The sequence below is a fragment of the Chlorocebus sabaeus genome, chromosome 1, assembly GCF_047675955.1.
Source record: "Chlorocebus sabaeus isolate Y175 chromosome 1, mChlSab1.0.hap1, whole genome shotgun sequence".
Lineage (NCBI taxonomy): Eukaryota > Metazoa > Chordata > Mammalia > Primates > Cercopithecidae > Chlorocebus > Chlorocebus sabaeus.
Window position 1 is genome coordinate 7,407,373 of NC_132904.1, and position 27,608 is coordinate 7,434,980.

The 27,608-nt window shown below is 43.1% G+C and overlaps 1 protein-coding gene across 1 annotated transcript in view; it reads right to left on the reverse strand.

Moving 5' to 3' along the window:
• The window catches only part of TOP6BL (TOP6B like initiator of meiotic double strand breaks), a 101,753-nt gene that overhangs the window by 2,982 nt on the left and 71,163 nt on the right, over window positions 1–27,608 (reverse strand). Inside the window, exons 11-14 of the mRNA XM_073013665.1 lie at window positions 21,985–22,106; window positions 21,085–21,195; window positions 16,357–16,455; window positions 1,704–1,782 (exon numbers count right to left, since the gene is read on the reverse strand). Of these exons, the coding sequence (XP_072869766.1) occupies window positions 1,704–1,782; window positions 16,357–16,455; window positions 21,085–21,195; window positions 21,985–22,106 (411 nt within the window). The remainder of the gene's footprint in view (window positions 1–1,703; window positions 1,783–16,356; window positions 16,456–21,084; window positions 21,196–21,984; window positions 22,107–27,608) is intronic.

Consider the following 27,608-nt stretch of genomic DNA (forward strand, 5'->3'; position numbering starts at 1 on the left):
AGGGTGCAAGTTGGGTGAGTTTACTGAGAAAAGAGATCAGTAAGTAGGAAGCAGGAGGCAGAGACTGGGTAGATTTTTTAAAGAATGGAGTAGCCACTGAGGGGCAAAGGCCAGAAAGGCAAGGGGAAGGACTGACAAACCAAAGGCTCCTGAGTGAGTGGACCAGGGATGGATGGTGGCATCAACCCACAGTTTGGCGATTTTCTTCAGCAGGGCTGCCCATGTGAGTCATAAAATGGATGCTGATGAGAGCCACAGGTCTGTAGGGCAGAATAGCCCAAGCCATCCTCCAGGGGTTCCACCAGATTATAAACACCTAGATTTTAAAGCTCATGTTGCACACTGGAGAAAACACAGGCTTTGGAGGCGGCAAGCTGAAAGTCATTACCTCCTGTTAAGCATTCTGCCTGACCTGAGCCTGGGTCCTCTGGTTTGTTACGATCCATGCCTCCTTCCGCCCCAGAAGGGCACTGTAAGGACTAAACGAGGTAAGGTCTGTGGAAGACCCCAGCATCTTCCCAGCGTCCACAGAATTAAATGTTAATTTTTTTCCTTGTATGGGAAGATACTTATTCTTTTGTCTCTTCTGACTGCATAAATACTGAATTGTATGTATCATACTTGCATTTTTTAAAATCTCCAAATGTAAATTTATAAAAATAGATTCTTTGCTTTGTACAAGCGTTCACAGCAGGGTTCTTTTCAGTAGCAACAGCCCCCACAACATTTAAAACATGGTTCAGCTGACAGTGATTTCAGGGACACATCTTAGGCCTAAGCATAAACGTGTATGTGTTGTAGTTGTGACCCTAGAAAGAGGGATTTACCAACCAAGCATAGGTGCTGAAGTCACAATCCCCAACTTCCCTTGACCCAGATGCTGTTTTATCTGAAGGACTCAGGATCTGTCGGAGGGCATCCCTGCTAATTCAGCTCTTCAGAGACAGCAGAGCTAGGCTGCCTGGGTTTGAATTCTGGCTCTGTCATTTACTGGCTGTGTAGCCTTGGGTAAGTTTATTGATATCTGTGGGCCTCAATTTCCTCATATGTAAAATGAGAGTTAATAACAGTGCCTATAGCTCCTAGGATTGTTTTGAGAACTAAGAGCATTAGTACATTTTAAAAGCTCAGAATAGTACCTGGCACCTCTGCTAGTGACTGAACATGAGAGCTGCTGTACCCCTGCTGCTGCAGGCTGGGAAGGCTGTTTAAGTATTGCGAGAGACATGTATGGAGAAAGGACTTCGGTATAATTGCCATCACAACACATGCACTGACACTTCCCCATAACACATATTAAGAGTGACGTGGTGCCTGCTCTTGGGAGCAGCCTCCAAATCCCAAATCATAATAGTAACCAAAATGAGGGGAGCTGCAGCGTCAACCCCAGTGATCAAGAAAAGATGTGAAGGAACCACCTGGATTCAGGGCACTGAATCTGCGTATTACCTGCCCCCATCCCATCGTGTGCAGCTATCTGTAACTGCACAGACTGTATTACAAATTTCTAGTCCTGTCCTAACATCTTCGGGAGGGAATAACTGCTGCTGCCTTGAAGACCCACAGTGGTAGCAATAGCTCACTAAATTGCAGAAGGACGCCGCTGTAGTAGAAGGTACAATGGAATAGTTTGAAAGTTTGAACTCACGTTTTTTACTTCCCCAGCTGCAGTCCAGGGCTCACTTGAAAAGCTAAAACCTTACCTGCTAGGAGCTCCCGGCTGCTGTTATCAGGTACGTCCTCAGTGCCCTGGGCTGAGTCCTTTTTCTCTAGGGTTAGCTGCTTAAAAAAATTAGAAGTCCTAAGTGAGTTTTGCAGAAACATGAACGAGCCCTAGTGAAACAGGAGTGTGCCTGGTGGCTTCACTGACCTCACCAGGTTGTCTGCCCTCACCTAGAACTCCTTCTTCCTCCTGGCTCACGAATCTCCCTACCCACCCTCCAGTCTTCAAGGTTTCCCTCTGTGGATCCTTCTGCACTCTGGCCACTCACGGCACATCCTTTCTTCTCTGAGCTCCAGTCTCTTGGCTACTGCCTGCCCATACCTCGGGCTCTGCATACTCTGCAAGTATCCTGTGTGCCCGTTCATCAAGTAATGTGCGTATGTCCATTTTCTACACCCTAAATCCCTTCAAAGGCAAGGGCCATCATGCCTGTATCACTTTACAGCTACCTGAGTGTCTCACACAAGGTAAGTTTGAGAAAGTCAAACCTGGGAAGCCACAGGATGTATTCTGTAGTCATCTGTAGCCTCCTAGAGCCCTGCCACACTGGTTAGTTCAATAATTTGCACAGAGAAAAAGCGATTCTTACTGAGACCAGGACCCAATTCTCCCAGCTCCTTTTCAAGAATACGGATGTATAAAAATAGATACCCTCTTCTCAAACTTAAAAATTTGTGGCCCGGCCGTGGTGGCTCATCCCAGCACTTTGGGAGGCCAAGGCAGGCGGATCACCTGAGGTAAGGAGTTCGAGACTAGCCTGGCCAACATGGTGAAACCCCGCCTGTACTAAAAATACAAAAATTAGCTGGCCATGGTGGCGGGCGCCTGTAATCCCAGCTACTCAGGAGGCTGAGGCAGGAAAATTGCTTGAACCTGGGAGGTGGACGTTGCAGTGAGCTGAGATCACGCCATTGCACTCCAGCGTGGGTGATGAGTCAGACTCCATCTCAAAAATAAAATAAAATAAAATAAAAATTTGTGCTTCCTGGCCGGGTGCGGTGGCTCAAGCCTGTAATCCCAGCACTTTGGGAGGCTGAGGTGGGAGGATCACAAGGTCAGGAGATAGAGACCATCCTGGCTAACACAGTGAAACCCCACCCCTACTAAAAATACAAAAAAAAAAAAATTGCATTGGGAGTTACACCTGATGTAAATGATGAGTTGATGGATGCTGACGAGTTGATGGGTGCAGCACACTAACATGGCACAAGTATACATATGTAACAAACCTGCACGTTACGCACATGTACCCTAGAACTTAAATAATTAAAAAAAAAATACAAAAAAATTAGCTGGGCGTGGTGGCGGGCGCCTGTAGTCCCAGCTACTCAGGAGGCTGAGGCAGGAGAACTGCGTGAACCCGGGAGGCGGAGCTTGCAGTGAGCCAAGATGGCGCCACTGCACTCCAGCCTGGGCGACAGAGCAACACTCCATCTCAAAAAAAAATAAAAAATAAAATAAAATTTGTGCTTCCCAGGAACAAAAGTGAAAAGTCAATCCACAAGAATGGGAGAAAACGTTTACAAATCATACCTGCTAAGGAACTTTTATCCAAAATAAAGAACTCTTTTTAAAATTTATTTATAGCCCAGGCATGGTGGCTCATGCCTGTAATCCCAGCACTTTGGAAGGCTGAGCCAGGCGGATCATGCAGTCAGGAGTTTGAGACCAACCTGACCAACACGGTGAAGCCCCGTCTCTACTTAAAATACAAAAAGTAGCCCTGGTGGCTCACACCTGTAATCCCAGCTACTCAGGAGGCTGAGTCAGAAGATTCACTTGAACCCGAGAGGCAGAGGTTGCAGTGAGCCCAGATCACTCTACTGCACTCCAGCCTGGGTGACAGAGCAAAAATCCGTCTCAAAAAAAAAAAAAAAGGGATGGGCGCGGTGGCTCAAGCCTGTAATCCCAGCACTTTGGGAGGCCGAGACGGGCGGATCATGAGGTCAGGAGATCAAGACCATCCTAGCTAACACGGTGAAACCCCGTCTCTACTAAAAAAATACAAAAAACTAGCCGGGCGAGGTGGCGAGCGCCTGTAGTCCCAGCTACTCAGGAGGCTGAGGCAGGAGAATGGCGTGAACCCGGGAGGCAGAGCTTGCAGTGAGCTGAGATCCGGCCACTGCACTCCAGCCTGGGCAACAGAGCGAGACACTGTCTCAAAAAAAAAAAAAAAAAAAAAAAAAAAAGTGTATTTTTTGTAGTGACGTGGTCTCACTATGTTGCCCAGGCTGGTCTTAAACTCCTGGGCTCAAGTGATCCTCCCACCTCAGCCTCCCGAAGTGCTGGGATTACAAGTATGAGCCACCATGCCTGGCCCAGGGTAAATAACTCTCATAACTCAGTAATTTAACAAACCAATTTAAAAGTGGGCAAAAGATTTGAATAGACATTTCTTCAAAGAAGATATACAAATGGCCAGTAAACACATGGAAAAGATACTCAGCATCAATATTCATTAGAGAAATGCAAATCAAAACCACGAAATTACTTCACATGCACTAGAATGGCAATAAGAAAAATAATGACAACAGTTAATGAGGGTATAGAGATACTGGAAGCATCACACAGCGCTGGCAGGAATGTAAAATGGTGCAGACCGTGGAAATCAGCTCGAAAGTTCTTTAAAAAGTTAAAACATAGTGTTACCATATGACTCAGCAATTCTACTCCTAGATAGATACCCCATAGAGTTACAAGCATGTCCACACAAAAGTGTTCGTAACAGCATATTCATAATAGCTAAAAAGTGGGAAAAAACTTGTGTTAATCAACTAATTAATGGATAAAATGTGGTATATCCATACAACGGACTATTATTCAGCCATAAAAATGGATGAAATTGTTATATGTTATATGGTACAACATAGATGAACCTTAGAAACACGCTAAATGAAAGAAATCACATAAAGGCCACATGTTGTATGGTTCCATCTATATGAAGTGTCCAGAATAGGCAAATCCACAGAGATGGGAAGTATACTAGTGGTTGCCAGGGACTGAAGGGAGAGGGGAACTGGGACTCACTGCGAACAGGTACTGCTAATGGCATGATGGAGATGTTCTGTAATTTAGTGGTGATGGCTGCACAGCACAGTGAATATACTTAATAAGTTTTATTCTTTAAAATGGTAAATTTTATGGTATATGAATTATCTCCATAGGAGACCTATCATATATTGTTTACTAAAACAAATTTTAGTTCCCAAGTAATTACATTCCAAGGAACATAGGAAGGGCAAAAGTAATCCTAAAGATGTGAAGGAAGAAACAGGATATTTTCTAAACATTTTTATCTTGAGAGAGATTTTTTTTTTTTTTTTTGCTTTAGCTTGGAAAATCTCATGTCATAGATAAATCTGTCTCCTATCTTGAAGTTGGTCTTATCAAGGAACTACCCACATTGAGATATGAAGCTCTGGGCCTCTCTGGGAGCCTTGCATACCCTTCATTAATCACCTGGTTCCCCAGATAAGACAGCCCTGACCTCAGGATACACCTCCTTGGATTTAACATTCTATGGGACATTTATTTCTAGTCTACCCCTCCCCCCACCCACCGGAAACAATGCCTTTCCTTAGAAAATGCCTCCTTGTTACTACTCCTGCTCATTCTGGGTTTAAATTCTCAGTCCCTACATACACCTATGACACTAAATCCTAGAGTACTATCTTGTTCACTCCATCCTGGCCCACAGTCTCTGTTCCAACATTCAGGCTTAAAATATCCACTCTTGTAGTTCCAGTTCAGGAGGCTGACACAGGAGGATCACTTAAGCCCAGGAGTTCGAAGCTGTAGTGCACCATGATCACACCTATGAATAGTCACTGCACTCCAGCTTGGGCAACATAGCGGGAACCTGTTTCTAAAAAAATAAAAACAAAAATAATACCCTCTCCATACTGCATGACCTTTCCCTGAATATATTCACTCTAAATACTCCCTCATTTTTTCAGTTCCTCAATACAGCATATAATAGATGATTTTCTTCCCTATTACTCAAGAGGTCAGCTATTCTACCTTTCCTGTTTAGAAATGGAAACAGAATGGCCCAGAGGTGAAAGAATTTGACCTATCATCCTTAGTCTTGTAGTTCTAGCTGAAGCCACTGGGTGCCACTCTTGTACCGCTAATAAGTTAGTTATCACTAAATGGCCATTACCAGAGGGAAACCTGATGAGGATGTTGAGTGGAGAAGCATGGGTTCTACTCAATGACCTGGATCACTCATCTGCCCTTGGCTTGCAACCCAGTCCTCTGTGTTAACAATATTACCAGGCTTTAGAGCCAAGAGATCTCAGTACAAATTCTAGCCTTGCTATTTACTGGCTATGTGATTCTGGGCAAATTATGAAAGTTCTGTCATCAGTTTCCTCATCTTTAAAGTGGGAAAACTATGACCTAACTTATAACATCTTTGCAGAGATTAAAATGAAAATCTCGGCACAGATTAGGGATTCAGTAAGTGTTCCTTCTTTCCAAGACCTATGACTACTGGTAAGACCTTGAGTTCACTAGCCATCTGCCAAATTAATTGGGCTATGAATGGCCCTGAGGCTATGAGCCATGACTATAGAAAAAGAACAGGGTAAAAGAGGTCAGATCTTTTTTTTTTTTTTTTTTTTTTTTTTTTTTTTTTGAGACAAGAGTCTTGCTTTGTCACCCAGTCTGGAGTGCAGTGGCACGATCTTGGCTCACTGCAACCTCCACCCCCTAGGTTCAAGCAATTCTCATGTCTCACCCTCCTGAGTAGCTGAGACTTACAAAGCGTGTGCCAGCAGGCCCAGCTAATTTTTTTATTTTTAGTAGAGACAGGATTTTGTCATGTTGGCCAGGCAGGTTTCAAACTCCTGACCTCAAGTGATCCACCTACCTTGCCCTCTCAGAGTGCTGAGATTACAGGAGTGAGCCACTGCGCCTGGCCCAGATTACCTTTTTTAGGTCTTACTGGGGTACTACAGAGGCCCAAGTAAAAGGAATTCAGAGGCTGAAACACTCCTAGATCCTGAGGAGTCCCTCTGCCCATATATCCTGGGTTCTATGATAATAGCACATGCCTTACCCTGAGCCTGTCCCTAGAAAGCTGAAGATGTGGATGGCTGTAGTGAACTGCATTCTCCCCAACCCCAAATATGTCCAAATCCTAACCCCCAGAATTTGTGAATGTGAGCTTGAGAAAAGTCTCAAATTGTAATTCCGGATCGCAGGATGGGATCAGCCTGGATTTAGGGTGGGCCCTAAATCCCTAATTACCTGCCTGTAATCTCAGCACTTTGAGAGGCCAAAAAGCGGCCAGATCACTTGAGGTTAGGAGTTCAAGACCAGCCTGGCCAACATGGCAAAACCCTGTCTCTACTAAAAATACAAAAATTAGTCAGGCATGGTGGTCGGCGCCTATAATCCCAGCTACTTGGGAGGCTGAGGCAGAAGAATCACTTGAACACAGGAGGTGGAGGTTGCAGTGAGCCGAGATCGTGCCACTGCACCCTAGTCTGGGCGACAGAGCAAGACTCAGTCTCAAAAAAAAAAAAAAAAAAAAAAAAGCACAGATTTGAGAGACAGGGAGAAAGCAATGTGAAGATGGAGTTACAGTTTGGAGTTATGCAAGCTACAAGAAACCAAGGAACAGTTTTTATCAGAAGCTAGAAGAGGCAAGGCAAGGAAGCACTCTCCTCTAGAAACTTTGGAGGGAGTGTGGCCCTACGAACACCTTGATTTTGGACTTCTGGCCTCCAGAACTGTGGCAGAATAAATTTGGGTTGTTCTTAAACCTTCAAGTTGATGTTAATTTCTGACAGCATTCCCAGGAAACTGATATAATGGATTTTAGCTTTATTTGCGCAAGGCATGGACAGCAGCTTTCCAAGTCAGAGGGAAACTGGCAAGAGTATGTGCGGTGAAGCAGCTGAACGGAATAGCAGACGCATTCCTGGGAAGTGCATCCTAGAAAGCACAGCCAGCCATGAAAGGTGTGGTGAAGGGAGCACTGATGGCTTTACTGCTGCTCTGTGCCTCTCTGGTCACACTGAAAAGGAGGATGGTCAAGTCCACGAGATGCTTTGATTCTTGGGTGCCTGGGCACCTGAACTTCCCCACCCAATCAGGCAAGCAGAAGTACAAGGTACAGAGTAGATGCAATGGAGGTACCAAAGGCCGTTACTCATTTTCTTAGAAATAGTGTCTATAGTTTTTATACCTATTGAGATATAAACTAACAGAGTAAACTGCATATATAGAAAATGTACAATTTTTTTTTTTTTTTTTTTGAGACAGAGTCTCACCCTGTCGCCCAGGCTAGAGTGCAGTGGCATGATCTCAGCTCACTGCAACCTCTGCCACCTGGGTTCAAGCACTTCTCCTGTCTCAGCCACCCAAGTAGCTGGGATTATAGTGGTCTGCCACCACGCCCAGCTAATTTTTAAAATATTTTTAGTAGAGACGAGGTTTCACCATCTTAGCCAGACTGGTCTTGAACTCCTGACCTCGTGATCCACCCACCTTGGCGTCCCAAAGTGCTGGGATTACAGGCTTGAGCCACTGTGCCCGGCCAAAAATGTACAATTTTTAAGTACACATGTACATACCTGTGAAACCATCACAGTCAACATAATGAACATACTCATCTCCCTGCAAGTGTCCTGCTGTCCTTTATCATCATTCCCTCCAACTCTTCCACCTCCCATCCTCTAGTAACCACTGACCTGTATAGATTAGTTGGCATTTTATAGAATTATATGTTAAGTGCAATCAAACAGTATATACTCCTTTATTTCTCCATTTTTTCATGCGCCATGCTACTCAGAGATTCATCCATGTCACTGTGTGTATCAATAGTTCTTTCCTTTTATTGCCACATAGTATTCCTTTATATGAATCTATTACAATTTGTTTATCCATTTTCCCTGTTGATACTGGGTTGTTTCTCATTTTGGGGGCTATATCAAAAGGGCCATGAAGATTTGTGTACAAGTCTTTGTGTGGAGATATGCTTTCATTTCTCTTGGGTAAATACCTAGGAGTGAAAGAACTATTCGGTCATAGGATGGGTGTGTATTTAACTTTTTAAGAAACTGCTGTTCTCCGAAGTGCTTGTACCATTTTTCATTTCCACAAACAGTGTATGTGAGTTCATTCTTCTACATGCTTGTCAACATGTGGCATAGTCAGTCCTTTTATCCCAGTGGTGTGAAATGATTACCTCATTGTGGTTCTTTGAACTTTCGTTGCGACTGATGATGTTGGGCATCTTACGTCTTTATCTGCCATTTGTGTATCTGTAGCTTCTTTTGTGAAGTGTGTTCAAATATTTTGCCCATTTAAAAAAACTGGGTTGTGTTTTTATTAATGAGTTTTAAAAAAGAGTTCTTTATATATTGAGGATATTATGGTAAGATTTTTAAACATTCAATTTTAAAAATAGAGAACTATCAGGTGCGTGGGGTACTTCTTCTTGAGTGAACTTCATATCTTTCAATGAATTTGTCCATTTCATCTAAGTTGTCAAATGTACTGTAAAGTTGTTCAAAATATTCTGATAATCCTTTTAATATCTGATGCTACCTTTCTGATTTCTGATAGTGACAATTTGTGTTCATTCTTTTTATTCTGATTAGTCTGGCTAAATGTTTATCAATTTTATTAATCTTCTAAGTGAGCCCCCTTTTAGTTTCATTGATTTTTCTCTATTGTTTTTTCTGGTTTCTATGTTACTGATTTCCATTCTGATCTTTATTATTTCATTTCTTCTGTTTAATTTGTGTTTAATTTGCTCTTCTTATTCCAGTTTCAGTTGGAAAGTGGTATCATGGATTTGAGCCTTTTTTTCTTTTCTAACACAGGCATTTTCCCCTCTAAATACTACATCAGCTGCATCCCACAAATTTTGATAATTTGCTTTTCCATTTAATTAAATTAAAATATTTCTAATATCGCTTTGATTTCTGTGTTTAACTCATAGGTTATTTAAAAATGTGTCATTTAGTTTCCAAATATTTAGGGATTTTCTAGATATCTTTCTGTTACTGATTTTGCTGTAATAATTCTATTATAGTCAGAAACATACTTTTATGACTTAGATCCTTTAAAAATGTATTGAGTTGGCCGGGCGCGGTGGCTCAAGCCTGTAATCCCAGCACTTTGGGAGGCCGAGGCGGGCGGATCACAAGGTCAGGAGATCGAGACCATCCTGGCTAACACGGTGAAACCCCGTCTCTACTAAAAAATACAAAAAACTAGCTGGGCGAGGTGGCGGGCGCCTGTAGTCCCAGCTACTCGGGAGGCTGAGGCAGGAGAATGACGGGAACCCGGGAGGCGGAGCTTGCAGTGAGCTGAGATCCGGCCACTGCACTCCAGCCTGGGTGACAGAGCGAGACTCCGTCTAAAAAAAAAAAAAAAAAATGTATTGAGTCATATTTAATGCCTTAGAATATGTTCTGTCTTGCTAAAAGTGCCTTATGCACTTGAAAAGAATGCATATTCTTCTTCTGTGGCTGAACAGAGTGTTTTTATAAATGCCAGTTAGGTCAAAGTGATTGAAAGCATTGTTCTGACTTTCTGTCTCTACTTATCAAAACTATCAATTATTGAGAGAATTATTGTTGAAATCTCGAAATATAATTTTGGATTTGTCTATTTCTCCTTATAGTTCTATTAGTTGTATATATATTTATTTATTTTATTTATTTTTGAGGCAGGGTCTCGCTGCCACCTAGATTGGAGTGTAGTGATGTGATTTTAGCTCATGGCAACCTCTGCCTCCTGGGCTCATGCAATTCTTCTACCTCAGCTTCCCAAGTAGCTGGGACTACAGGCATGTGCCACCATGCCTGGCTAATTTTTCTCTTTTTTTGTAGAGACGGGGTTTTGCCATGTTACCCAGGCTGGTCTTGAACTCCTGGGGTCAAGTAATTCACCTGCCTCGGCTTCCCAAAGTGTTGGCATTACAGGCGTGAGCCATCATTCCCAGCCCCCCTGTATCATGGTTTTATTTGTTTTCTTTGGGACAGAGTCTCACTGTCGCCCAGGCTGAAGTGCAGTGGTGTGATCTTGGTTCACTGCAACCTCTGTCTCCCGGGTTCAAGCAATTCTCCCGCCTCAGCCTCCTAAGTAGCTGGAATTACAGGCGCATGTCACCACACCCAGCTAATTTTTGTATTTTTAGTAGAGACGGGGTTTCACTATGTTGGCCAGGCTGGTCTCGAACTCCTGACCTCAGGTGGTCCACCTACCTTGGCCTCCCAAAGTGCTGGGATTACAGGCATAGCCACCACACATGGCCTGTATCATGTTTCCCCCCACCCCCCACCGCTGCCCCGTGCTTCCCCAAGACAGAGTCTCACTCTGTCGCTCTGGCTGGAGTGCAGTGGCATGATCTCAGCTCACTGCAACCTCTGCCTCCTGTATTCAAGCAATTCTCCCTCAGACCCCCAAGTAGCTGGGATTATAGGTGTGCGCCACCATGCCAGGCTAATTTTTATATTTTTAGTAGAGATGGGGTTTCACCATGTTGGCCAGGCTGCTCTCAAACTCCTGACCTTGTGATCCCCCCACTTTGGCCTACCAAAGTGCTGGAATTACAGGCATGAACCACAGTGCCTGGCCTGTATCATGTATTTTAAAGCTTTCTCAACATGTGCATGAAAGAGGAAAAAAGAAAAAAAAGAAAAAAAATGTGCATGAATGTTTAGGACTATTGTCTTTGTGATTAATTGATCTTTTCATTATGAAATCACTCTCTTAATCCCGGGTAATATGCTTTGATCTGAAATCTACTTTGGTATTACAATAGCTTCTTCAGCTCTATTTTATTAGGGTAAGCATGGCATATCTTTTTCTATACTTTGAATTTTTTTCTGTCTTTATATTTAAAGTGAGATTCTTGTAGATGCATGTTGTTGGCTCTTGCTTCTTTACCCAGTCTAACAGTCTCTGCCTGTGTGTGTGTGTCTTTTATTATACTTTAAGTTCTAGGGTACATGTGTACAACGTGCAGGTTACATATGTATACATGTGCCATGTTGGTATGCTACACCCATTAACATTAGGTATTTCTCCTAATCCTATCCCTACCCCCTCCCCCAACCCCACGACAGGCTCCGGTGTGTGATGTTCCCTACCCTATGTCCAAGTGTTCTCATTGTTCAGTTCCTACCTATGAGTGAGAACATGCGGTGTTTAGTTTTCTGTCCTTGCAATAGTTTGCTCAGAATGATGGTTTTGCTCAGAAAGATGGTTTCCACCTTCATCCGTGTCCCTACAAAGGACATGAACCCATCTCTTTTTTATGGCTGCCTAGCATTCCATGTGTATATGTGCAACATTTTCTTAATCCAGTCTATCATTGATGGACATTTGGGTTGGTTCCAATCTTTGCTATTGTGAATACTGCCACAATAAACATATGTGTGCATGTGTCTTTACAGCAGCATGATTTATACTCCTTTGTGTATATAACCAGTAATGGGATCACTGGGTCAAATGGTATTTCTAGTTCTAGATCCTTGAGGAATTGCCACACTGTCTTCCACAATGGTTGAACTAGTTTACAGTCCCACCAAGTAAAAGTGTTCCTATTTCTCCACATCCTCTGCAGCACCTGTTGTTTCCTGACTTTTTAATGATTGCCATTGTAACTGGTGTGAGATGGTATTTCATTGTGCTTTTGATTTGCATTTCTCTGATGGTCAGTGATGATGAGCATTTTTTCATGTGTCTGTTGGCTGCATAAATGTCTTCTTTTGAGAAGTGTGTGTTTGTATCCTTCGCCCACTTTTTGATGGGGTTGTTTTTTTTTTCTTGTATATTTGTTTAAGTTATTTGTAGATTCTGGATATTAGCCCTTTGTCAGATGGGTAGATTGCAAAAATTTTTCTCCCATTCTGTAAGTTGCCTGTTCACTCTGATGGTAGTTTCTTTTGCTGTGCAGAGGCTCTTTAATTAGATCTCATTTGTCTATTTTGGCTTTTGTTGCCATTGCTTTTGGTGTTTTAGTCATGAAGTCCTTGGCCATGCCTATGTCCTGAATGGTATTGCCTAGGTTTTCTTCTAGAATTTTTATGGTTTTCTAGGGTTTTTATGGTTTTAGGTCTAATATTTAAGTATTTAATCCATCTTGGATTAATTTTTGTATAAGGTGTAAATCTCTGCCTTTTAATTGGATTATTCAGACCATTTACTTTTTTTTTTTTTTGGAGACAGGGTCTCACCCTGTCACCGAGGCTGGAGTGCAATGGTGCAATCCTGGTTCACTGCAACCTCTGCCTCCCATTCTCAAGTGATCCTCCCTGCCTCAGCCTCCCAAGTGGCTGAGACTACAGGTGTGCATCACCACACCGAGCTAATATTTTTTCCTTCTTTTTGAGACGGAGTCTCGCTCTGTTGCCCAGGCTGGAGTGCAGTGGTGCAATCTCGGCTCACTGCAGCCTTCGCCTCCTGGGTTCAAGGGATTCTCCTGCCTCAACCTCCCCAGTAGCTGGGACAACAGGTATGTGCCACCACACCCAGCTAATTTTTGTATTTTTTGTAGAGACAGAATTTCACCATGTTGGCCAGGATGGTCTCAAACTCCTCAAGTGATCCACCTGCCTTGGCCTCCCAAAGTGCTAGGATTGCAGGTATGAGCCACTGTGCCCGGCCTCAGCTAACTTTTTTTTTTTTGAGACGGAGTATTGCTGCATTGCCTAGACTGGAGTGCAGTAGCGTGATCTTGACTCACTGCAACCCCCGCTTCCTGGGTTCAGTCTCCCAAATAGCTGGGACTACAGTGTGTGCCAACATGCCTGGCTAATTTTTATATTTTTAGTAGAGACAAGGTTTCACCATATTGGCCAGGTTGCTCTCGAAGTCCTGACCTCAAGTGATCCATCCACCTTGACCTCCTAAAGTGCTGGGATTACAGACGTGAGCCACCGTGCCTGGCCTAATTTTTTAATACTTTGTAGAGACGGGGTTTCACCGTGTTGGCCAAGCTAGTCTTGAACTCCTGAGCTCAAGCAATCTGCCTGTCTTGGCCTCCCAACGTGCTGGGATTACAGGCTGAGCCACTGCGCTTGGCAAGACCATTAACATTTAATGGAATAGTTGATATGATAGTGTTTAAATATATCATCTTGATAAGTGTTTTCTATTAGTCTCATGTGCTCTTTGTTCCCTTTTCCTCATTTTCTGCCGTCTTTATTGGAGACAGAGTCTTACTCTGTTGCCCAGGCTGGAGTGCAGCAGCGCAATCTTGGCTCACTGCAACCTCTGCCCCTGCGCTTCAGGCAATTCTCCTGCATCAGCTTCCCAAGGAGCTGGGACTACAGGTGCGAGCCACCATGCTGGGCTAATTTTTATTTATTTTTTATTTTTTTAGTAGAGATGGGGTTTCACAATGTTGGCCTTGAACTCCTGACCTCAAGTGATCCGCCCATCTCAGCCTCCCAAAGTGCTGGAATTAGAGGTGTGGGCCACTGCACCTGGCCATTCTGTCTTTTGGGTTGAGTTTTTATGATTCTCATTTTATTTCCTTTTATTTTATTTCCTTACAACTCCTTGTTGTGTTATTTTGTTTTATTTATTCATTTTGAAACAGAATTTCACTCTTGTTGCCCAGGCTATAGTGCAATGGCGCGATCTCGGCTTACTGCAACCTCCGTCTCCCAGGTTCAAGTGATTCTCCTGCCTCACTCGCCTGAGTAGCTGGGATGACAGGCACGCACCACCACACCCGGCTAATTTTTGTATTTTTAGTAGAGATGGGGTTTCGCCATGTTGGCCAGGCTGGTCTCAAACTCCTGACCTCAGGTGATCTGCCTGCCTCGACCTCCCAAAGTGCTGGGATTACAGTCATGAGCCACCACGCCCGGCCTTGTGTTATTTTAATGCTTCCTTTTATTTATTTGTTTTTGAGACAGTGTCTGGCTCTGTCACCCAGGTGGAGTACAGTGGCACATTCTTGGGTCACTGCAGCCTTGACCTCCCAGGCTCAAGCAATCCTTCCACCTTAGCCTCCCAAGTAGCCAGAACTACAGGTGTATGTCACCATGTCTGGCTAATTTTTTTTCTTTTTTTTTTTTATAGAGACAGGGTTTCACCATGTTGTCCAGGCTGGTCTTGAACTCCTGAGCTCAAGCGATCCACCTGTCTTGACCTTCCAAAGTGCTGGGATTACAGGAGCGAGCCACCATGTCCAGCAGGTTCCTTTTATTTATTTATTTTTTATTTTTATTTATTTTTTTTTCGACAGCACCTATACCATTTTACTTTCCCACCTAACATGCACAAGGATTCTAATATTTCCCCATCTTTACTAATGCTTAATTTCTATTTTTTAAATAATAATGTTGTAGTAAATATAACGTGGTATTTCACTGTGGGTTTGATTTATCGGTTTACCTTCAATTAGTATTATATCACTCCACATATAGTATAATACCTTACAATAGTATATTTCCATTTCTTTCCTCTTGGTCTTTGTGCTATTATTGTCTTATATTTTACTTCTCCATAGGTAATAAATATTATAATACAGTGTTACTATTTGTGCTTTAAAAAGTCAATTATGGCAAGGACGTAAAGAATGTAAAGGACGAGTTGATGGGTGCTGACGAGTTGATGGGTGCAGCACACCAACATGGCACAAGTATACATATGTAACAAACCTGCACATTATGCACATGTATGCTACAACTTAAAGTATAATAATAATTTAAAAAAAAAAAAAAAGTCAATTATGGGCTGGGCACAGTGGCTTGAGCCTGTTATCCCAGTACTCTGGGAGGCCAAGGTGGGCGGATCACCTGAGGTCAGGAGTTTGAGAACAGCCTGGCCAACATGGTGAAACCCCGTCTCTACTAAAAATACAAAAATTAGCCTGGCGTGGTAGTGGGCGCCTGTAGTCTCAGCTACTCGGGAGGCTGAGGCAGGAGAATCACTTGAACCTGGGAAGCAGAGGTTGCAGTGAGCCGAGGTCATGCCACTGCACTCCAGCCTAGGCAACACTCCATCTCAAAAAAAAAACCAAACCAAAAAAACCCCAAAAAAACAACCAAAAAAATCCACTTTTATCTTTTCACCTTTTTGGATGCTGGAGATCTAGAATTTCCTTAGTTGGGGTCTTTACCCTCAAGGAGGTCAAATAGCTTTTAACTGGTTTTGTGATGGTCTCCTCTAATGAGTGAAGGGAGATCCTAGCAGGAAATTCTGTTTCTCCAGATTCCAAGTGTAGCTGGTGGTAGTCGTCTAACTGAAGCCCACTTTTCTGGCTCTCTTGGCTCCAGTCAGTAGGATTGACTTATCTGGAACTAAAATTATAGGATGAATAAATAAGAGAGATTAAAGATGAAGTTATCCTACAGTGTCTTCTGGACAAGATGGTGTAACAGGGACTGAATCTACCCTCGGGCCTGAAATAACAAAAATCCTGGATACAACATATGAAACAACGGCTTTCAAGATATTGGACACCAGGCAACCAGTGGGATAGTCATTCCTGAGAGATAGAAAACAGATTATTTTGTTTCACAGACTTCCTTGCTGAAAGGCTGACCTCAGATTATGCAGTCTGAAACACTTGTACCTACCCACCCTCAATTCAGGATTCCCATATATCAAAATGGAAGATTCCCACCAAAGTACTGATTATCTACACTTACCTGCTTCATCTCACATGAGCAGTGGTGAAGAAATTGGTGCTGAGTGATCTCACGAAATACTTTGTGCAGTTTGGTCCCAAACTCTTGTGTGTCAGCTGCCTAAAATGGGCCAGAAATAGAACCTGCTGAGTTCCAATACTGGAAACCAAGGGGGGAAGTTCTCACACACAGTTAATACAGGGAGAAGAGGAGGCAGATAGTAGGCAAGCCATTAAAGTTAGGAGTTTTCTTAGTCTTCATGAAGGCAGGAGAGGTAAAAAGAAGGCCTGAGCTACTTGGTATAAGACAGGCAGTTGTGACTCCTATATGTCTTCCCACTTCTGTCATCTAAGCAAGATCCTTCAAAGAAGGTCTTTGTTCTCCCTTTTTTTTTTTTTTTTTTTTTTTTTTGAGACAGAGTCTCGCTCTGTCACCCAGCCTGGAGTTCTGTGGCACAATCTTGGCTCACTGTAGCCTCCGCCTCCCAGGTTCAAGTGATTCTCCTGCTTCAGCCTCCCGAGTAGCTGGGACTACAGGCATGCACCACCACACCCAGCTCATTTTTGTATTTTTAGTAGAGACGGGTTTCACTATGTTGGCCAGGCTGGTTTCGAACTCCTGACCTCAGGTGATCCACCCACCTCAGCCTCCCAAAGTGCTGGGATTACAGGTGTGAGCCACTGCACCTGGCCTGTTCTCCCATCTCTGTAGGAGATAAATATCCAGAAGATCCATCTGTTCATGAAGGGGTTATATAAACTGCTCTTCTATAAGAAGAGTTTCCAAGACAGCACAGGTTCTACTGCATAACTGAGGCTGATATGAGACTCTTTTTTTTTTCTGACAAGTCTTTTAGGGAGGAGAGGAACAAAATAATACAGTTTGCACCCACAGGAAATAGGTAACAGCTTTCTACTTTTAAATATATAATTATAGGATGTTAGAATTAAAGGGGACCAGGGTAATAACCTAATACAACACACTAATTTTATGGATGAGAACATTGAAATTCAAAAAGGAGAAGTGGGCTGGGCGCAGTGGCTCACACTTGTAATCCCAGCCCTTTGGGAGGCCAAGGCAGATGGATCACCTGAGGTCAGGAGTTCGAGACCAGCCTGACCAACATGGAGAAACCCCGTCTCTACTAAAAATACAAAATTAGGCATGGTGGCACATGCCTGTAATCCTAGCTACTCGGGAGGCTGAGGCAGGAGAATCACTTGAACCTGGGAGGCGGAGGTTGCGGTGAGCCGAGATCGCGCCATTGCTCTCCAACCTGGGCAACAAGAGCAAAACTCTGTCTCAAAAAAAAAAAAAAAAAAAAAAGTGACCCACCCAAGATCTCACAGCTAGTTAGTACAAAAGTTAGGGCTTTAATAGATACCTTAGAATTCCCAATATAGTGTTCTTCTCACTACCCTGTGCTATCCACATGACCCAGAAAGTTGAAGTTATGATAAAATACACTAGCTTATAAATGTGTTATACACTTTGACTCATAACTCCATTTATAGAAATTTGTTCTAGAAAATAATTTGAAAGAAGCAAGACATTACATAAAGGTATTAACTGAAACACTATATAAGCAAGAATGTAAACAAATGTCTAACAGAGAAATCGTTTATTAAATTAGATTTAAACAATATGGTGGGATATTAACTAAAAATTCTAAGACTGTTGAAATGGGGAAAATGTCAAATTATATATGAAAATAGAATGCTTTGATTACAACTATACATGAGATAATGAGTAAAAATTATAGTGATAAATTTTACTAGTTATTATTTTAAAATATTTTTTGTATTATACTAGCTTTTCAAGAAAACTATACTAAAAAAATGAAGCAACAAATATGGAATGATATATTGCCCATTGATAATACCAGTTAGTCAGCACACATTCCTAAAGGAAGGGAAACACTAACATTTATTGAGAATCTACCACATGCTATGCACTTTGACACTGTCTTAGTCCATTAGGGTTGCTATACCAAATTCCTGTAGACTGGGTGGCTTGTAAACAATAGAAACTGATTTCTCACAGTGCTGGAGGCAGGGAATCTGAAATTAAAGTGCCAGCATGGTCAGGTTCTGGTGAGGGCCCTCTTCTGGGCTGTAGGCTGCCCATTTCCTCCCTGTGTCCTCACATGGCAGAAGGGGTAAGGGTCTCTCTGGGTTTGTTTTTGTTTTTTTTTTCGGTGGGAATGTGGGGGGACAGAGTTTCGCCCTTGTCACCCAAGCTAGAGTGTAATGGTGCGATCTCGGCTCACTACAACCTCCACCTCCTAGGCTCAAGTGATTCTCCTGCCTCAGCCTCCCAAGTAGCTGGGATTACAGGTGCCCACCACCACGCCTGGCTAATTTTTTTGTATTTTTTTTTTTTTTTTTTTTTTTTAGTACAGACAGAGTTTCACCATGTTGGTCAGGTTGATCTGGAACTCCTGACCTCAGGTGATCCACCCACCTTGGCCTCCCAAAGTGCTGGGATTACTTACAGGCATGAACCACCACGCCCGGCCTGGGGCCCCTTTTATAAAGGCACTAATCCGGCTGGGCGAGGTGGCTCACGCCTGTAATCCCAGCACTTTGGGAGGCCAAGGCAGGTGGATCACTTGAGGTCGGGAGTTTGAGACTAGCCTGACCAATATGGAGAAACTCTGTCTCTACTGAAAATACAAAATTAGCCGGGCGCGGTGGCGCATGCCTGTAATCCCAGCTACTCAGGAGGCTGAGGCAGGAGGTTTGCTTGAACCCTGGAGGCGGAGGTTGCAGTGAGCCAAGATCGTGCCATTGCACTCCAGCCTGGGCAACAAGAGCGAAACTCCGACTCAAAAAATAAAATAAAAATAAAGGCACTAATCCCATTCATGAGGGCCTAATGACCTAAATCACTTCTCAAAGCCTCATACCCCCTAATGTTATTAGTTCAGGAGTTAGGATTTCAACATATGAATTTTAGGGATATATAAACATTCAGACTATAGCACACATTTAGCTCTCACTTTTATAACTCTGTGAGGTACTATTTTTTTCCAATTTGTAGACAAGTCTCAGAACTACAGGCCTAAACATAACTTATAAGTCAATGAGTCAGGATTTGAAGGTGAGCCTCTGATTCCATATTGCCACATACATGTAATAGTTAAGGTTGCTCAGTTATTTCCAGTGTATTCTGTCGCCATGAGATAGCATTCTTCAACAAGGAATTAGATTAGGAATCACTGATCTAGTCCTAGCTCTGTTCCCTTTTTTTTTTTTTTTTTTTTTCCTTTTTTGAGACGGAATCTCACTTTGTCACCCAGGATAGAGTTCAGTGGGGTGATCTTGGCTCACTGCAACCTCCACCTCCTGGGTTTCAGCAATTCTGCCTCAGTCTCCTGAGCAGCTAGAACTACAGGTGTGCACCACCACACCTGGCTGATTTTTATATTTTTAGTAGAGACAGGGTTTCACCACATTGGTCAGGCTGGTCGTGAACTCCTGACCTCAAGCAATCCACCTGCCTCAGCCTCTGAAAGTGCTAGGATTACAGGCGTGAGCCACCACACCCAACCCTAGCTCTGTTCTTAACTAGCTGTGTGACCTAAAGCAGAAATCTTAAATAACTTGTTTTCTTATTTGTAAAATAGTATACATACTACTGTTCAACAAATATTTCTTAAAACTTAAGCCTGGTACTATGTAGCATCACAGTGGCACAAATAAAATAATGTTTCTAAAAATACTGTACATTTTACAAAGATAAGCAGTAGAATGTCATTAAAATCATGGCTCTTTTTTTTTTTTTTTTTTTTTTTTTAGACGGAGTCTCGCTCTGTCGCCCAGGCTGGAGTGCAGTGGCGCGATCTCAGCTCACTGCAAGCTCTGCCTCCTGGGTTTACGCCATTCTCCTGCCTCAGCCTCCCGAGTAGCTGGGACTACAGGCGCCCGCCACCTCACCCAGCTAGTTTTTTGTATTTTTTAGTAGAGACGGGGTTTCACCGTGTTAGCCAGGATGGTCTCGATCTTCTGACCTCGTGATCCGCCCATCTCGGCCTCCCAAAGTGCTGGGATTACAGGCTTGAGCCACCGCGCCCGGCCTTTTTTTTTTTTTTTTTAGATGGAGTGTCGCTGTTGTCACCTGGGCTGGGGTACAATGGGGCAATCTTGGCTCACTGCAATCTCCCCCACCCAGGTTCCAGCAATTATCCTGCCTCAGCCTTCCGAGTAGCTGAGATTACATGCAACTGCCACCACGCCTGGCTAATTTTTGTATTTTTAGTAGAGACATGGTTTCACCATGTTGGTCAGGCTAGTCTCAAACTCCTGACCTCAGGTCATCCACCCGCCTCAGCCTCCCAAAGTGCTGGGATTACAGGCATGAGCCACCACCCCGGACATTTTTTTTTTTTTTTTTTTTTTAAGACAGGTCTCACTCTGTTGCCCAGGCTGGAGTGTAGTGGCACGATCATGGCTCAGCCTCAACATCCCGGGCTCAGTTGATCCTCCTACCTCAGCCTCCTGAGAAGCTGTAACCACAGGTGTGCACCACCCCACCTGGGTGATTTTTTAGTTACTTGTAGAGACAGGGTCTCTCTTTGTTGCCCAGGGTGGTGTCAAACTCCTGTGCTCAAGCAATCCTCCCACCTTGGCCTCCCAAAGTGTTGCGATTATAGGCATGAGCCACCATACCCAGCCCAAACCCACTTTTAAACCCAAACCCACTTAAAAGCCCACTTTTAAGCATCCCCAATCCCAATCTCCTACTAACTTGAAGGGTCTGGAGACACATCTTTCGGAAGCTGCTCCTAGTGCTTCCAGTCAGAATACTCATGATGGAGTTCACAGCCACTGAGAGTGAGGCCTGTAGTTTCTGCTGAGCCTGGGAAACATAACAAGTAAGGGGAAGACTGCGTGAATCCCAAGATGTGGTTTAGAGAATCCCAGAGGGCCCACACATTTCCATCAGAGCAGGATTTCAACAATTCTTCCTATCCATCAACAAAAGTTGCTGAGATCCTCACATATTTTTACACCATAACATTTAGGGAATTAATATAAAATTTTAAAATGTTCTCACATTTCACAGAGGTGACTTACTGACACAGACACATTTAGAGAAGACAAGCAATAGGACACTGGTCAAGAAAACACACTATTTGGAAAAAAAAAACAAAAAAACAGCTTTTAGTTCTGCTCTCTTAGTATGGTTGTTTTTTTCCCTGAAAAGTGGGCCATATGAGGCAAGAAATGTGTTACCAAAAGTACACAGGATGGATGGATTTAGAAAATCAGGTAAGGAGAGAAGGTGGTAGTGTAAAATATTAGGAAAATGGGGGAGGAATGTAAGACACAAAGAAGCAGCAGCTCCAGAAGTCTGTGTGGGAAGGGGAATTATATGGATAAGGAAGAGGTGTGGTATCAGCCATTTTTCCCTATTAACTATTTCCTTATTTACCCAAACACACCTACTAAGCAAGCTGGTTACAGTGATCCCTCTAAGCTAAAGTTTCAGTTGTAGGCTAGATGCAGCGTTACAAGATCACCCAGGTGACAGAAGAGAGGAAGGGGCATTAAGGGAAGAAGGGCTCCTGGGCCCTGTGCCTGCTATATATGCTTGCTATCTTTTTCTTAGAGAATAGGAGAAAAGAGGCTGTGAATTCCTTATTACCTTGGCAGCCTGGTGATGTTGCTCCAAGACCTGGTCCACGGTGAATTGGATGGAACCTTGCACTACACTGTGGCTCTCCACAAGGATGGCACTGAGATGAGTTGTGAGCAAAGTATAGACTCCTAAGGGGAGGGAGAAGGTAAAATTATCACTATATCTACCTCCCCTCACTGTGCATCTTCAAAGGCTAGTCTTAAATTACCAGATATGTAAGATTTAAGACACTTTACTAGTACATTGATGAATTTCTTTTAAATCCAATATAACATCTGAGATGTTGTACTGAGATCAGTACAACAACTGAGAAACTGCAGGCCCTCAGAGTCAAGCTAAACAGAGGTGTACAAATTATCACAGTAGTTCAAGAATGATAACACTGGTTTCTGAGGAATCGAGTTCTTAAGGAATGTTCAGTAGGGCTCAGAACATGGTATCAGGCTTGCATTATCCAAGGATTAACCATAAGTGAGGATAACTACTTCAAGATTGCTGTTCATGTGCTCTGAGTCAGGACTGGGAGTGGAAAAGATGCCTCTTGGAAGAAGAGACCCCTACATATCCACAAATAATTACCTTTTTTAAGACAAAATCTCCCAGCAACTTATAAACCTACCCAATTCCCACTTATAAATCTAAGAAAGCTCAGGAAAATTAAGGTGAAGAATGACATTATTTTTTAAAGAAACAAATAAGGGATCCTGTTTAATTCAAATACATACCATGTACTATAAACAACAATCCCAGTGACTCCAAAAAAGAGGAGAAAGGGAGAAGCAAATGTCCTATAGAGTGCGTCTAACCCTGCTCTACATCTATGTGAACATCACTGCTGTGGCAGTGCTTTCAGATGTACTGTGGTAAAGAAAAGGTTAAAATTCACAAAGATGACACGGAACTGTTGGTATGAGGTCCTTTTAAATGGGGGATTATCTCTGTTAAAGTAACCATGGGCACCACTGCTCAGCCTCATTCAGAAAAGCTAACGTGAGAGCAACAGGCAAAAAAATTACGCCATCAAACAATAGGCCGCCATGTAATGATCCCAATGCAGCAGGCACAGGAAGCCAAATTTACAGGTCACCTGGAGAAAATCTTTCTTGATTATTCTTTGTTTACAGTGTTCAGAATTATATGATGAAGCAGCCTAAAACTGGCTGGCTTTTTCCAGGACTGTATTAAAAATGCAAGCCAGAAGAACATTTTCTACCATAAGGCACCATGAGGCTTTCCTGTTAGGGAAGGTAATATATGGTGAGCTCAAAAGGATTCTGGAGCTGGAGTCAGGGAGAACATAGATTCTAGGGTCAATTCTGCCACCAACTAGTGGTGATGATATCTTTTCTTCAGTACAGAAAATGACTTTATACCACCTGCTCTCAGAGGTATGTTGTGTAGATAAACTGCAATAATGTACATGAAGTGTTTTCTGGGCTTTTTTGTTGCCCAGCCTGGAGCGCAGTGACACGATCTTGGCTCACTGCAGCCTCGACCACCAGGGCTCAAGTGATCCTCCCACCTCAGCCTCCCAAATAGCTGGGACCACAGGTGTGCACCACCACCATGCCTGGCTTTTTTTTTTTTTTTTTTTTTTTTTTTTAAAGACAGAGTTTTGCTCTTGTTGTCTGAGCTGGAGTGCAATGGCATGATCTCAGCTCACTGCAACCTCCGTCTCCTGGATTCAAGTGATTATCTTGCCTCAGCCTCCTGAGTAGCTGGGATTACAGGCACCTGCTTGCCACCACACCCAGCTAATTTTTGTATTTTTAGTAGAGACGGGGTTTAGCCGTGTTGACCGGACTTGTCTCAAACTCCTGACCTCAGGGTGATCCGCCTGCCTTGGCCTCCCAAAGTGCGGGGATTACAGGTGTGAGCCACCATGCCTGGCACATTTTTATATGTAGAGATGAGGTCTCGCTATGTTGCCCAAGCTGGTCTTAAACTCCAGGGCTCAAGCAATCCTCCTGCCTTGGCCCCTCAAAGTACTGGGATTACAGGTGCCAAGCCACGGTGCCTGGCCCATGAAGTGTTTTGAAATGTACACTGTACAATTTCAAAATATTGCTATTGCTATGTTAATATATCATCTAGATTGGTATTTTCCATAGTTTGGTTTTAAGAATAGCTTCAAGAAATCAGATCCCCTTTGAAAGCAGATATTTATTTTTTTATTTTTTATTTTTTTATACTTTAAGTTCTAGGGTACATGTGCACAACGTGCAGGTTTGTTACATATGTATACTTGTGCCATGTTGGTGTGCTGCACCCATCAGACATTTAATTTAAAAGTCAAAGTTCATTCCTAAAATTCTGACCATCAAAAAATGCTTTTGACATTGTGGAAAACAATGAGTTAGTCACAAGAAAAAAAAATGAGTTAATCACAGAAAAGTTACCATGACAAGGTAGGTGGGCATAAGGCCAATTAAGTAATTTTCTTAAAGACACATGGAAACAGACTAATTTTGAACAATCTGTTTCCTAAAAGAAGAGGTTCTAGAGAAAGCTTTTAAGGATATGAGAAAGAAAAGGGGGAAGATGAGGTAAAATTATCACCATGTCTATATCTACCTCCCCTCACTGTGCAACTTCTTCAGAGGCTAGTCTTAAATTACCAGATGTGTAAGATGTGAGAGACTTACTGTATTTACTAATACATGGATGAATTTCTTTTAAATCCAACACTGAGTACAACAACTGAGATACTGCAGGCCTTCAGAGTCAAGCTAAACAGAAGTGTACAGATTATCACAGTAGTACAAGAATGATAATACTGTGTTTCTGAGGAATCTGAGTTCTTAAGGAATGTTCACTAGGGCTCAGAACATGTTATCAGGCTTACATTATCTGAGGATTACCTTCTGGCAGACCTTAAAAAAAAAACTGCCAGAAGGTAGCAGATCTTAAGTCTTAAGAGGGTTTTAGACCTGGAAAGGCCTTTGATAGGGCCTAGCCTAACAACCTCATGTTAAAGATATGAAAAGGGAGGCTCAGATTTACGTGACGTGCTTCCCAAAAATCACTGAGGAAGTTGGTATCAGTGCTAAAATTAAACCCAAGTCTCTTGATTCCACCCTGATGTCTTTTCCACAATAATAAGTTGCTGCTCTTACCAGCCTCTGTCTGTGTGAGCATAGGCCACAGGGAACAGCCCTAGGAATCCTCACATTAGTTTAGGTATCTTCTATTTTCCATTCCCCTGGCATTAATCATCGGAACGGCCATGCACCAAAGACCACTAGCTCCTCAAATAAACAGCTACAAGCCAGAGCCCCAGGAAACAGTGCTTCTCTCCTACAGTGTGTATAGCATGTTTTGGGAAAAGGCAGGGAAAAGTTTGCCTTATCTTACTGCTGAGAGGCTCAGAAGGAAGGTAGCAGGAAGAATACCACAGCCAACAATGGTTTGTTCAATAAATAATGGACACCAGTCAACATGAGCTCTTTTGGTCTGGTGTTGTAAGCAGTCTTTTTTCTTATGACTCAGTGGGAGCAGGGCCACACCAAATAGCACTGGAGTGCCTGAATAGAGTCCCATGAAAACACACTGGCCCATAGAGAAAGGAGAACACAGAGACATATCAGAAACACCAAAAGGGAGGCTTACAAACTTTTCCCCCAATTTGTATAAGCTCCACTTCTCCCTATAACTTTCCTCAAAGATTAGAAGGGCATTGAGAAACACTTAAATTTACATCTCAGGGTTTACTGGATTAAAATAAAGAAGCCAACTCCTGCTCATGCTCAGTGGTTTTCAAGTTTTACTATATTTAAGAATCACTTGAGGCAGGTGTGTTGCTCATGCCTGTAATCCGAGCACTTTGGGAGGCCGAGGTGGGAGGATCACTTGAGCCCAGGAGTTCAGACCTTGTCTCTACAAAAATAGTAATAATGGCCAGGGGCAGTGGCTCACACCTGTAATCCCAGTAGTTTGGGGCACCAAGGCGGGTAGATCATGAGGTCAGGAGTTCGAGACCAGCCTGACCAACATGGTGATACCCCGTCTCTATTAAAAATACAAAAATTAGCCAGGTGTGGTGGCATGTGCCTGTAATTCCAGCTACTCAGGAGGCTGAGGCAGGAAAATCGCTTGAACCCGAGAGGTGGAGGTTGCAGTGAGTCAAGATCGCGCTATTGCACTTCAGCCTGGGTGACAGAGGGAGACTCTGTCTCAAAAATAATAATAATCATCATCATCATCATCATCATCATCCAGTGATTCTGATGCATGTGTTTCAGGGACCAGAAAATGAAACCACTGTTTTATCTCTATCATAGATAACCTTTCTGATTGATAACAAATTATCACCCATCTAACAGATAAACACCAAAGGTTCCTTGTTGCATACCTGAATAAGAACAGGTGTGCATTTTTTAAAAATCCGCCTGGAAAGGCAGCATGATGATGAAAAGTTCCCAAGCCTTGCTGTACATCAGAATCACCCTAGAAGTTTTATTTTATTTTATTTTATTTTACTTTACTTTATTTTATTTTTTGAGACACAGTCTCAATCTCTTGCCTGGGCTGAAGTGCAGTGGTACAATCTCGGCTCACTGCAACCTCTGCCTCCTGGGTTCAAGAGATTCTCCTGCCTCAGCCTCCCAAACAGCTGAGATTACAAGAAGCCGCCACCATGCCAGCTAATTTTTGTATTTTTAGTAGAGATGGGGTTTCACCGTGTTGGCCAGGCTGGCCTTGAACTCCTGGCTGCAAGTGATCCACCCACTTCGGCCTCCAAAAGTGCTGAGATTACAGGTGTGAGCCACCGCACCTGGCCTGAGAAACTTTAAAAACATACCAACAAGCACTTGGGGATGCCAAGGAAGGAAGATTACTTGAAGCCAGGAGTTCGAGACCAGCCTGGGCAACAAAGCAAGACCTCCATACAAAAAATAATAATACAGGCCGGGCGCGGTGGCTCAAGCCTGTAATCCCAGCACTTTGGGAGGCCGAGATGGGCGGATCACGAGGTCAGGAGATCGAGACCATCCTGGCTGACACGGTGAAACCCCGTCTCTACTAAAAAATATGAAAAAACTAGCCGGGCGAGGTGGCGGGCGCCTGTAGTCCCAGCTACTCGGGAGGCTGAGGCAGGAGAATGGCGTGAACCCGGGAGGCGGAGCTTGCAGTGAGCTGAGATCCGGCCACTGCACTCCAGCCTGGGTGGCAGAGCGAGACTCCGTCTCAAAAAAAAAAAAAAAAAAAAAAAAAAAATAATAATAATAATAATAATAATAATAATAATACAAAAAATAATTGAAAAAGTTATCCAGGTGCGGTCGCATACATCTATAGGCCCAGCTACTTGGGAGGCTGAAGTGGGAGGATTACTTGAGCCCAGGAGTTTGATGTTGCAGTGAGCTATGCTCACGCAACTGCACTCCAGCCTGGACGACACAGCGTCTCTAAAAATAAAAAAAATTTCTTAAACATACTGAGCCCTTAGCCCCACCTCAGTCCATCTGGAAATCAGAATCTCTGGGGAGTGAGCATTTTAGATGCTCTTCAGGTAATATTGTGCAGCTAACATTGAGAACTGCTGATCCCTAGGGAGCAATATATACGAAGTGTCTGCTGATTTCTGGCCAACCAGATCTAGAAACGTCGTCATTTAAGCAATGCATCAA